This window comes from Megascapheus bottae, chromosome 22, assembly GCF_031878675.1.
Source record: "Megascapheus bottae isolate mThoBot1 chromosome 22, mThoBot2.hap1, whole genome shotgun sequence".
In the NCBI taxonomy this organism is placed as follows: Eukaryota; Metazoa; Chordata; class Mammalia; order Rodentia; family Geomyidae; genus Megascapheus; species Megascapheus bottae.
This window is the reverse complement of record NC_143530.1, coordinates 5,359,569-5,372,731: the sequence shown is the minus strand read 5'-3', so window position 1 is coordinate 5,372,731 and position 13,163 is coordinate 5,359,569. Positions and strand designations below refer to the sequence as shown.

The 13,163-nt window shown below is 46.1% G+C and overlaps 1 protein-coding gene across 2 annotated transcripts; it reads right to left on the bottom strand.

Moving 5' to 3' along the window:
• Positions 1-3,894: 3,894 nt before the first annotated feature.
• Enpp5 (ectonucleotide pyrophosphatase/phosphodiesterase family member 5) lies at positions 3,895-12,332 on the bottom strand. 2 transcript variants are annotated; one of them, XM_090355540.1, is made up of 4 exons: positions 12,309-12,332; positions 9,518-10,381; positions 7,554-7,730; positions 3,895-5,421 (listed from the first exon to the last, which is right to left on the bottom strand). In XM_090355540.1, the coding sequence occupies exons 2-4, from the start codon at positions 10,344-10,346 to the stop codon at positions 4,994-4,996; spliced, it is 1,434 nt and encodes a 477-aa protein (XP_090211666.1). In that variant the 5' UTR covers positions 10,347-10,381; positions 12,309-12,332; the 3' UTR covers positions 3,895-4,993. The 2 variants fall into 2 exon arrangements, with proteins under 2 accessions (XP_090211666.1, XP_090211665.1); XM_090355539.1 differs by lacking the exon at positions 12,309-12,332 and adding an exon at positions 12,198-12,302.
• Positions 12,333-13,163: the final 831 nt, after the last annotated feature.

Here is a 13,163-nt window from a genome sequence, read left to right as displayed (position 1 = left end):
AAGGTAGCTAAACATTTAATGGTTTAACCCAAATTAATATTCAATAGTTCCATGCATTTGCTGTTTTTACACTAAGTGAATACAGCAACTGAGGGAAACAAAACAATAAACACATGTTCTTTGTTTTCTGGAAAATAGTTCTTTGAAAACTAGGAGAACATTACGTGAACAAATTACTTGTGTCTGCCCAGGGTTTGCCTGCTGTTGCTGAGATCCTTAGATCCAGAATCACTTTCTAGGAGCTTAGTTTATAAAGTTTGGATGCCAGCTCTGCCTCTTTCCATATCCTGAGCATCCAGAAGATCCAGTTACACAACCCTAGGGCACATCTGTGTGCAAGCAATCCGTGGTAAATCTGCTGGTTGTCTGACTCCTGTTCCATTGTCACGACTGTCTGCTAGGGAAATGCCAGTCTATTCATTTAGGCCCTTTCCACATAGCCTCTGGTTCTCTCGGTCCTGAACTCTGATGTCCACCATCAATACATTGCACTTAATGCATTCTGAGGTGACGATGTACATCCACATCTGCCTCTAGCCAATACCTCACTGGTTAGAAAAGCCTGAGCTGCTGGCCATTCCTGTCTTGTGTGTGGGGCGGGGCACTAGAACATGGATGGGACCTGACCAGCCAGGCTCACACCTGTAATCCTGGTCACTCAGGAGGCTGAGATCTGAGGATCAAGGTTTGAAGCCCACTCTAAGTAGGATGGAAAAAGCCAGAAGTGGAGTGTGGTAGTGGCATCCTTGAGAGAAAAAGCTAAGGGACAGAGCCCAGGGCCTGAGTTCAAGTCCCAGAACACACACACACACACACACACACACACGCGCGCGCGCGCGCGCGCGCGCGCGCGCGCGCACGCGCGCGCGCGCATAACTGCTTGAGGCAGAATGAGTTTAGCTGCCTAATCTTTGGGGACTCTCAACTTCCCTAGGTTCTATTCCTTATCTATAAAAGGGAACAGAAGTAAACACTAATGTACTTACTGTAAATACTCAAGTAACCCACTAGTGGGGCTGGTTGGGAGTCAATGGCAGCTCTTGATGGGTTCATACTTCACAATGAATCAGGGAAGCCCACAAGAATGGCTAACAGCAGCATCAGTTTCGGACCAATGTTTCCACTAAAACGAGCTGAGCAAAAGATAAGAAAAAGACATTCCAGAGACACCCTGATCAGTTTTCCATTTTGAAAACTGTACTTTACTATCACAACCCCAGGTTGACAGTGATATAATTCCCTAGCATTACCCATGATCCCGCCACTTCAACGTGCCTGGGACTCTGTCACTGCAGTCCAGAGGCCTTATCTGATGAAACATTAACTTCTTCAAGGATTTTGTCAGTTATGGGGCTTGAACTCTGGGCCTGAGTGTTGTCCCTGAGCTCTTCAGCTCAAGGCTACTGCTTTACCAGTTGAGCCACAGTGCCACTCCCAGTTTTCTGGCAGTGAATTGGAGATAAGAGTTTCACGGGCTTCAGTGCCCAGGCTGGCTTTGAACTAAGACCCTCAGATCTCACCCTCCTGAGTAGCTAGGATTACAGGAGTGAGCGACCGGTGTCCACTTCACAGATTTTTTTAAACTGTGGTTTGCACTCAGGGCTTCCTGCTTGCTAGCTATGTGCGTTACTGCCCTTAATTTGCACTGACTTTTGTGATAGTTTCACTTTTTTGGGGGGGGCACTGTCTGCCCTGTCTTGCTCCATGTTCCACATCACCTCACGGGAATGACAGGTATACACAACCATGCCCAGATTTTTATTGGATGAGGTGGACTCTTCTAATGGCCTCCATCCACAATCCTGATTGCCACCTCCTAGGTGATTAGGATTTCTGGCAGGAGCCCCAGCCTCTAGCTCGGTAGCTACTTCTATACTTTAACTTTGGATCCTGCCTCTTTGTGGGAAGTGTTTTTAGGTGGCTACAGGACTTTATATATCTGCAAATAGGGATGTGTGCCTCTTCCTTCTCTATTTGCCTCCCTCATTTCTTTCTCTTGCCTTACAACTGTGGCTATGAGCTCTAGCACTGTACCAAGAAGGAGTGGAGAGAGAGTGTATGGCTTTGTCTTGTTCCTGACACCAGGGCGAGTGCTTCCACTTTTTTCCTAGACACAGAGTGGGCTGTGGGTTTATCACACACAGCCTGGACATGCTGACATACATTCCTTTTCTTTCTAGTTTCCTCTGGGCTCTTATCTGGAAGGTTTGTTGGATTCTGTCAAAGGCCTTTTGTGCATCTATTGAGATGATCACATGATTGTTGTTGCTGCTTTGATTTACATGTTGTGTTCTGTTTATGGCAAAAACATAGAAGGCCCAGAGATGAGCCCTTGCAGCTCTTCTATCCATGATACTTGATGGATTAAAAAAAGCATGTTCAACAAGTAATGTTAAAACTGGGTAGCTGTGTGGAGAAGACTGAAGCTAGACTCCCCACTCCACTCTCAAAATGGATCAGACTTCAATATTAAGTCCTGAAACTCTGAAACTATTCAAGGGGGGAGGGGAAACAGGGAAATCAGTTGAACACACAGGCACAGGAAACTATCTCTAATGGGATGAGAATTACCTCAGGAAATATGAGCAAGGGTTGACCAATGGGAAACTCAAAAGCTTGAGTACATGGAACTATTATCAGAGAGCAGTGAGAGAATGCAAGAAAATTGTTCATTTGACAAGGGATTCATATTCAGAATCTACAGAGCTCAGAAAATGAAACACCAAAGGAAAAACAAAACCCAAATTAACGAATGGGCAAATGAATTTCACAGATTTCTAAAGAAGAATACATTGCCAGTAAACAGGGGAGAAATGCTCAATGTCCTTATTCATGAAGGCAATGCAAATCAAATCACAGGTAGCCCCACTTCACCCAGTCAGAATGACAATCGACATGGAACCTAAAGTTGAGGAGGAAGGGAGTGGAAATCAGTATGGAGCTTCCTCGAGGAACTAAAACCAGAATACTTTATATCCTCCTCTGCCATCCTTGGGCTTGCCTCAGAAAGAGAGGAAACCAACCCCTGACACCAACAACACCTGCCATGCCCCATGCACCAGCACTGCCCACAGTAGCTAGTGGCAGAATCAGCCTGGGTACCCCAACCACTGATGAACGGACAAAAGAACCATGGTACACATACACAATGGAGTTCTAATAGGCCGTAGAGAAGAATTATGCCAACTGCACGGAACTGAATCAAACTGGACACTAGGTTGATAAGCAAAACACTCCAGACTCAGAAAGACAAATACCATATGGTCTCTCCCCTATGCGAGTCCAGATCCATACATACAAACAAGCAGACACGAAGCTCAACAGAAGTGGGGAAGAGAGGAGACCTACGGGAGGTGGGAGACACTAAGGTGGGGGGACGAGAACAAAATACACTATGCAAAAGCAGTATACAGAAATGTTATCATGAAGCCTATTACTTTCCGCAGTAAATTAGGAGGGTAGATAGAAAAAGAGACAGAAAGGAGAGAGAGAGGAGAAAGGATAGTCAGGGAAAAAGGACAAAGAGAGTGGGGGGAGGAAAGAGACATCAAAGCCCTGTTCTGGTCTCTTCTTCCCTCAGCCTCAGGACTGAAGAAGGTGGCCACCTACAGGCCAGGATGAGAGAACTCACCAGGAACCAAACTATGGCAGCTTCTGGAAGGATGATGAACGCCTGCCTGTCTGAGCCAGACAGTAGATGACACATTGTTAGGGTAAGGGGAACCAACTTCATAAAATATTAGTTATATACCTAAAGAATCTTCTTTTCTATTCACCTTCTAGTTCTGATTTCAGAATGTTACAAATGAAGTTTTACAGATGTAACTTTTTGACCTTGTTTATTTTCCACTCAGCATTATTTCCTGAGGTTTATACAAATTGCTATGCACATCAATCAATAAGTGATTCTCCTTTTGTTGCTGATTACTTTTCCACAATGTACCTCTAACACACAGTTGTTGATTCCAGTGTCTCGTTATTACACACAGAGCCTCCATAAACGTGTTTTTATGAGCATAAGTTACGTTATCAGAAACCAACAAACCAGTCAACCACGATTTTGATCTCATTTGATTTTTAATGTCATTAATAGCGATTTAATTTTCAAAGCAGCAAATAATTACAGACATAACGCTGCGGAGATGGTGCCTGCTCTCTGCTTTTCGGGCCACTGCTGTAACTACACAGGAGAAAAGCCTAGGTTCGCAGTGTTTCATTATAAAAATCAGTCATGTGCTAACCAGCAAACAGCAATAATTAGATTGATGACAGAAATAGCATATGTAGAATGGATGTCAGGATTTGAACCTCTTTGAGGGGGAAAATAAAAAAAAAATCAAAGCCTCTGTCCTTTGGAAAGAAACATAAGAAGTGCCCGTAGATGCAGCCTACTGCTGGCAATGTCTCTCTTGGAGACATCAACATATGAAGAGTGTCACACTGAATTTGTGAACACTTTTCAACTTTCTTATTGTCCCAGTTTGTGAAGACAGATGTCTACATTATTCAAAAACTTATTTAAATCATTTTTTTTTCAATTGTATATATGAAAAACAAGTTTTCTGAGACAAGGGTGAAAGAGGATGTCATTTTCCCGCAAGTTGTAAGACATAACTTGTTTGATAAAGTGCTTTTCAAAGAGAAGTACTCATTAGAAGAGTAATTTAAAGTGCAATGTATTAAGTAATTTAAATAGTGCAAAGTTGCCATTTATATACATTATATGTGCCAAGTCCAAATGAAGGAGGAGCTTGTGTACCCCACTAAGCTAGAGAGAACAATGGGAAAGTACTGGCCTGCAGGTAGGAGTGTTTTGGCCCATCTGTGTATGTGTGTGACTACCTAGGTGTGGATTCTGCACGAGGGCCTCAGCCAATGTCTGAAACTGTCCCCCTGGCCCGGCATTTGAAACTGAAAACATCAACACATTTATGCAATCTCCACTTGAATAATCAATATGCAATTCCATTTCAAAAAGGAAAAAAAAGAAGCATTACGCTTGTAATAATGGTTGAGCAATTTCAGCCTGCATATCTTGCAAGGCAGGCACTTGACTGGGAATGAAATGTTTAATGAAAATCACAAAAAACGCAATCACTATCATGATACCAAGAGAGACCCCTACGAAATAAGGGTAGGACTCCTCCCGCTCGCCCTCTCCCAGTTTGTCAGTACCAAGGAGGGGTGTGGTGCTCTGGGTGTAAGGAATGGTTTGGGGAGCTGCGGACCTGAGCAGATCCTGGACGTTCCTGAATGATCCATTATGTGGCTTGGCGGTGAGATTGAGGAGGTGACACAGCAGTGGGTACAGATCTGTGGCGTTCATGGCTTCCTTTGTGAAATTCTTTCTGAAGGCAGGACCGTGGGCTAAAAATATTGGATGCATTTCTGCTAATGCATTATCGTAACCATGGTTGCCTACTGTGAAGAGAAAAACGCATGAACAAGTTAGCCAATCGGGTGGCATGCGAAGGGAAATAACCTGTTGAATGGGTTAGGTTCTGAACTGGACAACAATGATCTTATCTAATTCGACTTAAAGACAGAATAATCTTTGAGGTCCTCTGTGGCTGTCAACCCCACAATTCACTTCAACAAGTGGAAGGTCAAATCATCACAAATCTTTGTTATAGGCCAACACTACCTTAACCAAGAGAGGAGAGAAAGGTATAGGGCAAAGCCAGGCTGAGTCAAGCAAAAACAAGAGTGAATTGTTTTTGTCTGGCAGCACATAGTATTCGGCACACACTGTGTCTGAGATAAAAGTGCTTTTTCATCATGTGACTAAAGTTGTAATTACCAACTAAAGGGCAAAACCAACACAGGGAGAGAAATAAGAGGCATCACAAAACCCAAACCTTTAGTTGGAGCTGCAGTCCACTACTAAAAACCAAAGGTCAGGACTTGTAGATGTGGAAAAATCTTGATTTTGGAGGCTCACATGAGTCTCCAGCTTAGCATCCTGTATTTTAGTGCTTTTTGACATGTGTATCAAGGGACAAAAAACTAAAGGGTGAGAGCTGCATGACATCCGATGAATACTCAGTATAACAACATCATGAGATGAGAGAAAGGAGCTATGAGTGCTAAGAGGGTGACCTGAGAAAACTGGCAGGCTGCCTTTTAGGTAGGACTTGCAAATTCCACTCCAAAATCTATCTTTGCCACAAGGAAATAGGCCCCAGGAACAAAAACACAGAAAATGACAATGTCCTAAAGCAGTTTCTCTGGAAGTGATGAACGAAATCACTTGAAGCCTATCTGGCTGATCCATATGAAGAAGTCATTTTAAATACCACGGTTAATGCCGGACTTAGTATACACTATGTTGATCTAGTCAATTAATTGATTCCCACGTAAAGAAAGATGCTGTCAAAGAATTTGTAACTGCGTGAAAGACTGCTGAGTTCAATTCTGTGAGAGCAGGGAGCTATACACTCTGGCATGAAGACAAAGGTAATTATTTCGTGTTACACGTATAAGAAAGCTCAGACTGAAAATGAAATGATAATGACTCCTTTGAGATCTTGGCCATGGCCTGTGTATGTGAGACTGATGGGGGACGGGGGGAGTTAGGGTGGCTGTGTGAAAACAAGACTGCTAAGCCTCACCATTTCTACTCAAAAGGTCTAGCTTGGGCCCAAGAATGCATCTCTCTACCATAGTCCCGGGTGAGTGAGAAACTGCTGGGCTTTGAGAAGCATGGCTGCTGGAGTTGAGGGCTTAGTTATCAGGTGCGTGGCTCACTGGCTGAGGACCCCAGCAGGCAATCTTTAATAATTATTGGCTGAAAAGACAAGCGAAGGGTGCCAAAGCAACAGGGACATTGCTGTGGTTTTCTGTCACAGATAAAGGGGAGTGGGGAGCATAACTACAGTGCACAAAACCAAAACTCACACAGAGCTTCCATAAATTCACGTTTACAAATCTCCTCAAAGATGGCAGTCTTTCTTTGAGTAGTCCTGCTAACATATGCAATACATGGAAAAGAACAGAGAAAGGTGGCAATTGTTCTCATCTGCAAAAGGCTTTCAGAATTAAATACTGGTTTACAGATCACCATCCGTTGGTACAAACTTATATAGGAGACCATGTACCTGTACACATGTGCTCTTGAGTCACAAATATACCACAAAGGTCGCTGTCATGAAATTGCTTTTCTTGTAGTCAATAAACATGCTCAGTTGGGAACCCAAGTCTTCCTAAAAGGACATTTTTGTATATTACTCTTTTAATGATTATTTTGCAGTGCTGGGGACCAGACCCAGGACCCATCTGTCCCATGCGAGGTTAGGGTTTCACTACTGAACTACGTCCTCAGCCCTGTACAATTCTTATCTCTCCATTCTTCTATCTATCTGTCTAGGATCAAGATGCATATCTAAAAAAAACAAAACACTTGTTAATCGTTAAGTACTGGCACAATCTTGTTTCTTCAACATGTGTCTAAGTGACCGAAAGAAGCTATCAGTAAGTAAACCGCTGCATGACCCACAGCCTTCATGTTAGCAAAAAGCAATGCAGAATGGGAAGAAATACGATGCCATACTCACACAGAAAGTCATCTGACTTATTCTGTAAAATATACCACCCTTCGTCAGCCACGGCTATGATGGGCTGGATGCGCTCGTTGTGCCTGTAGTGCCACCTCTTGGGAATCTCCTCTCTTTTGTAAACTGTAAGATTAGGGTGAGCGTCAGCTAGCGCTTCGTAGACTTCGTCGAATTTCCCTAAACCAAGAGAGGAGAGAGAAAAAGCACTGAGCGCAAAACTCTTCACAGCCAACGATGAGGGCCCCGCAACATTCTCCTTACTAAAAAAGAAAAGCCGGCAAATGCTGACGATAATGAGAGGCAGCCAGCTTCTGAAAACTCCACCCGCTTGGAGAAAAGAATCTTGAACTTCAATAAGTTCACTCTACAGAATGAAGAGGAAGCCTTTTCTAGAACCAGACATACCTGCTCTCTAGTTCCAAGACATAAGTGCGCGCGCACACACACACACATACATCTGTCCATGCCTGTACTAATTAGTGACACTAAGTGGACTGTACAAGCTACGGCAATACCCAAAGAACTAGGTCACACACAGTTATGAATTTGGAGATAGTATCTTCAGATATGGTAGAGGGTGGAGCTGGGAAGAGAAGAACAATCTGAGGACTGAGGCACTGCAGAACCTCTCCCTGTTATTGTAAATACATTCCCTCTGGGGCACTATTGTTCAACACTTTAATTGCTTCTCTAATCCATTTGTTGGGGTTTGGGCCGCCACCCCCATCCAATACATTAAACTGAGACGACCACTGCAGGCCAGTCATGGTGGCTGTGCTTACCATTTCAACTGTGTGGAAGGTGTAAAGACGATGGCAAAGTATTATCTCAGTCACTAAAAATTGTGAGTCTCTACCTGAAAAATAATCTAAAAGCACAAAGGATGTGACTAGGAAGGACGTGAGTTCTAACTACAGAAAAACAAACCTCCACAACACAAATCTAGTTATGTGAGGTAAATGATGGGTTACCAGACACTTTTCAACCAGATAAAGACGTGCTGAAATTCTTGTGTGCAGGCACACACGCACACACGCTTTGACATTCTCTACTTCAGACCATTCTCCTGTTCTCCATGTGAAAGAGAAATTCTCCTTTGCGAGTTAGTCCAGCTTTTCAAAAGCTGTTGTCTCCTTTGGTATCTAAGACCACTTGTATAGGTGATAAAATAGAACTCTGAAAAACAGCCTATGTCACATTTGCCACTTCTTTGGAGACCTCAGGGTATAAAACATTTACCTGTCTTTAAAATGGAGCCAAACAAGGTGCCAATGGCTCATGTTTGTAATTCTAGCAGCTCAGGAGGCTGAGAGCCAAAGATCACAGTTCAAAACCAGCCCAGGAAGAAAAATCTGTGAAACTCTTACCTATTAACTGACAAAAGGCCAGCACTGGCTCAAGTGGTAGAGGTCTAAAGTGAAAAAGCTAGGAGGGCACCCAGGTTCTAAGTTTGTCTCAGAACCAGCAATAACCAATACAAAGATTTCAGGCTTGGTAATGAGAAGCCCATAAGAGACTTATTCAAAGTACTTTTATGACTTTCCCCCCAACTTATAAATAAAAGAAATTCCAGGCACACACAAGCTCTTTCTCCTCCATAAATCCCACTGTTCTATTTAAGCAATTAAGGGTCCAATGAAGGTGTGTCAAAGCAGCCAAGGAAATCCCTAAAATAATTATTCAGATTTCCTGTCTCTATCTCAACCTCTCTGCACAGCGAAATAGCAGATTCGATCACATTCTTTAATTCCAAAATGGATGAAGCCTACTGGCAGAAAATATACAGAAGGTATGCATTTCAACATTCTAAGGGGAAAAAAAGAGTCTGAGAAAAGAGACTTTTTTTGTTGTTGTTAATTCTTAAATCCCAGGCCACTATCATGACACAGGCAAGTGTATTTTAAAGTCATAGAAAGAAAAATTCCCCCATTTAGCCCTCCGGTCGGCATCCAGATCAGACTTGCCTTCTTTTGGCAAGATGGCGGCTACTGGAGACTGGTCAATCAGGGTATAGTGGTCTTTATCCACGTATTGGTTAAGTTCTATGACGCGATCCTCAGAACACTGGGTCATCCCATGATCGCTGGTGACAATCAGGTTCACGACATTCCACAGCTTCGCCCTCTTCAGCATCTGGATGAGATACCCTAACTTGTCGTCAATATCTGCAATGACAGGTCCCATGAGTGGACTGTCAGGGCCTAAATGGTGGCCCATGTCATCCGGGTCCTCCCAGTAGAGCAGCCCCAGGTTTATGGGCTTTTGCGCTGTGAACCATTCAATGATCCTGGCAACTCTCTCTTCAAAAGACACAGACTCATTGTAAGGCATGTAGTGAGTAGCAAAGCTCTTGTGTATTTTCACGTCGGCTCCAGGCCACATGGCTGAGCCAGTTGTATGCCCCGCCCTCTGATTTGTGATCCATATAGGTGTCGCTTCTTCCCAAAAGTCAGAGTCATAGATATTCATGTGATCCAAGGAGAAAGATTTGTTCAGAATAGGGTCGAACATGTCATTTGCAACAATCCCATGATTCTCTGCAAAGAGGCCCGTGACCAGCGTGTAATGGTTAGGGTAGGTCTTTGTAATAAAAATATTATTGACTTGCTTCACATGAACACCAGACTTCATCACATAATGAAAATGGGGCGTTGGCACCTTATATAAGTAATCCCAACGGAATCCATCAAACGAAACAAGCAGTACCTTCTGCTGGTCTGGCTGGAGAGAAAATGTCATTGAAAGAGTTAATGTGGCAAGTGCCAGAGACACAGCCAGGGGCTTTGAAGTCATTGTCAAGAGGCTGGATCTGTTCTGTGGAAGATAATCTGTAGAACACACATAAAGAAGATGACAGTCCTTAGTGATTTTGTCGTGTATTCTTTGCCTCAAATGGACAGTGATAAGGCTTGTGATATCCAGTTACATCGTAACATAGCCAAAGAGAATTAGTGGAATGCCCTCATCAAACCAAGCACTTACTTGAACCTACAGATATAACAAAGCTAAGGAATCTTAGTTGCATTCTATAAAACTCACTTTCCAAGAACCCCTCAAACTATATCTCCAAGGGATTATTTAAATGCTCCTCTCCAATAGCATTTTAAACCAGGATACCATATGTACACAACATTGAAAAATACCTGTGACTGTATTTATCACTGTGGCTAGAACAGCTATAGAAAATTACAAAGGAAGTATCACTAGCAAATCCAATAATGGTATGTTCGAAGAACAAAAAACAGCGCATACACACACTTCTATTTTCAAAGACAATCTTTATAATTTGGCCCATCATGGTCAAAGGCGATGTTTTGAAATGAACTTGGCTTCTTAAAGTGAAATAAAACTTGTGGCTTTCAAATACAAATGTGAGCAATAATTTGTGTTCCTGCATTAATGATCAGATCATGTGTTAATAATCAGATAATAATCCTGTACACTGAACAATCAGATTCACAAGTCATGACAAATAGCCTTCCTAATCTTACAATTAGTCAAGTTAATCTTGTCACTGGAAAGGACTCATGTTCTTTGGACCAAGGTTGTGGGGTTTCAAAAATCACCTAAAATGCTTTTATTGTACTCAAAGAAGTTAACATTACGCAGCGTGAATGAATAATCACAGGACTTTAACCATGATTTAATAACATTAGAGTTTACTTTCACTGACGTTGTTTCAGGTATTGGTCTCAAGACACTGACTCAGAACTTAAATCTCTTAACTGGCGTGTGTGTGTGTGTGTGTGTGTGTGTGAGTGTGTGTGTGTGTGTGTGTGTGAGTGTGTGTGTGTGAGTGTGTGTGTGTGTGTGTGAGTGTGTGTAACCCAATTCTGAAAGCAAAAACGTGAATAGCCTGGGTGCTGGGGGTCACGCGGTAACCTGGCTCGTGGCCTGGCTGAGATCTGAGGACCCTACTGGAGGCCAGAAAAGTCCCATCTCCAGGGAACCTCCATCTCCAGGGAACCATCAGAAGCCCAGGATGGCGCCGCGGCCTGATTCGATTCTCCTGCGCGCACACGCGACCCTGAAACCAAACCACCAATCCAGCCAGGTGGCGCAGCAGCGCCTTCCGTCCTGAGCCCAGGCACGGAAGCACAGAGCCGCGGGGGCGCGACTGGGGCGGCCTGGATCCCACCGAGCTCCCGCCGGCACCGCCGGCGCTGTAACCGACTAGAAGGCAGCTAAGGAGGGGACGCGGGGGGCGGGGGCGGGGGAGGGGGGAGGGGGAGGGGAGCAGGGGGCGGGGGGGAGGGGGAGGGGGAGGGAAGGAGGGGGAGGGGAGCAGGGGGAGGGGGAGCAGATTTCTCCCCGTTCCACGCGCCAGAAATTCCCAGACCTGGGTCCAGGTTTCCCGCCCGGGCCCCCCCACCCCCGCCCCCCCCGGGCCCCCCTCCCCCGCCCCCCGTCCCCTCCCCGGAGGTCTGCAGTGGAGGGGTCCTGGGCGGTCCGCCCGAACCCCGCCACCCCGGGGGCCGCGGCCTGGCCAGGGTGGTTCCCGCCTCCCGGGGCGTCGGGCCCGCCGGGGCCTCGAGGGCGCCCGGAACCCGACGGGGCGCGGCGATGGCTGCGGGGCGCCCGGGAGCCGCGCGGGGACCCCCGAGGCCGGCCGAACCGCCCCGCTCCCGTCCATCCTCGGCTTACCCTGGTTAGTGATCCCGCCTCCCCGCACCGGCGACGAGCACTGGGGAGCGAGTCCCGGAGGGAGCGCGTCGGGGCGGGAGCTGGGGGCGCCCCGAACCCGCAGCAGCTCACCTGCACGCAGCCCGCGCACGGCACCTGACCCGCGCCCCGCCCCGCGCCCCGCGCCCGCTCTCCCATTGGCTACGACGGGAGGATCGCCGAGGAGGGCGGGCCAAGCACAAGGCCGAGAGGCTGCCAGTGGCCGCGAAGCCTGTCAATCAGCGGGAAAGGGGGCGGGCGCCAGAGGGGGCGGTGGAGGAAGGGGAGCCAAGGGCCCTGGGGCCACCTGGAGGCCCCGCCAGCGGCCAGGGCCTCTTCTGGCCGCACTCTTATTCATTCCTTCATCAAACAAGGCTTATGAAGTGCCTCTCAAATGCAAAGCAATAAAAGCACCAAGGCACAGCCCAGAGCTGGGAGCCTAGATGGGTCCTGCCTGCAAGCCTAGCTGTGCTGGGGGCTGAGAGCTGAGGCTCCCAGGTGGAAGCCAGTCCTGGCAGGACGGTCTGTGAGACTCATCTCCAGGGAACCACCACCCACCAACCAGAGGTGGAGCTGTGCCTCACATGCTAGAGTGCTGAGGGGCTCGGGGACAGCGCCCAGCCTCTGAGTTCAAGCCCCAGGGCCTCCACAAAAATAAATTAAAATGAAAATTAAAAGTCTGGATCGCATGACTCTTAAACCGAAGGGCTTTCTAAGAAGGGTGTAGTAGAAATGACCTACTTGTCCAGATTCCTTGAGACTTGGGACTGAGTCTCACTAGGGACCTCAGGTGGCCCTGGAGCCACCCCTCTCTGGGGTGGCATTACTTGCACGTGTCAGGTGTTGTTCAAAGGTACTTCCATTCTCTGTCCCCTCACATCTGGTCAAGTTTTGGCGCCACCACGACGTAGTCTTTGCTCTGGGGAATGTATGAACGCCCAAGGATGT

Bases quoted from the DNA above. Each gene is read 5' to 3' on its own strand.
- Enpp5 (XM_090355540.1), bottom strand. From the start codon at position 10,346: ATGACTTCAAAGCCCCTGGCTGTGTCTCTGGCACTTGCCACATTAACT. The intron at 7,731-9,517 runs GCAAGTCTGATC...CTCTTGGTTTAG, and splicing joins CGCCATCTTGCCAAAAGAAG to GGAAATTCGACGAAGTCTAC. The intron at 5,422-7,553 runs GTGAGTATGGCA...TTCTCTTCACAG, and splicing joins TAAGTCAGATGACTTTCTGT to TAGGCAACCATGGTTACGAT.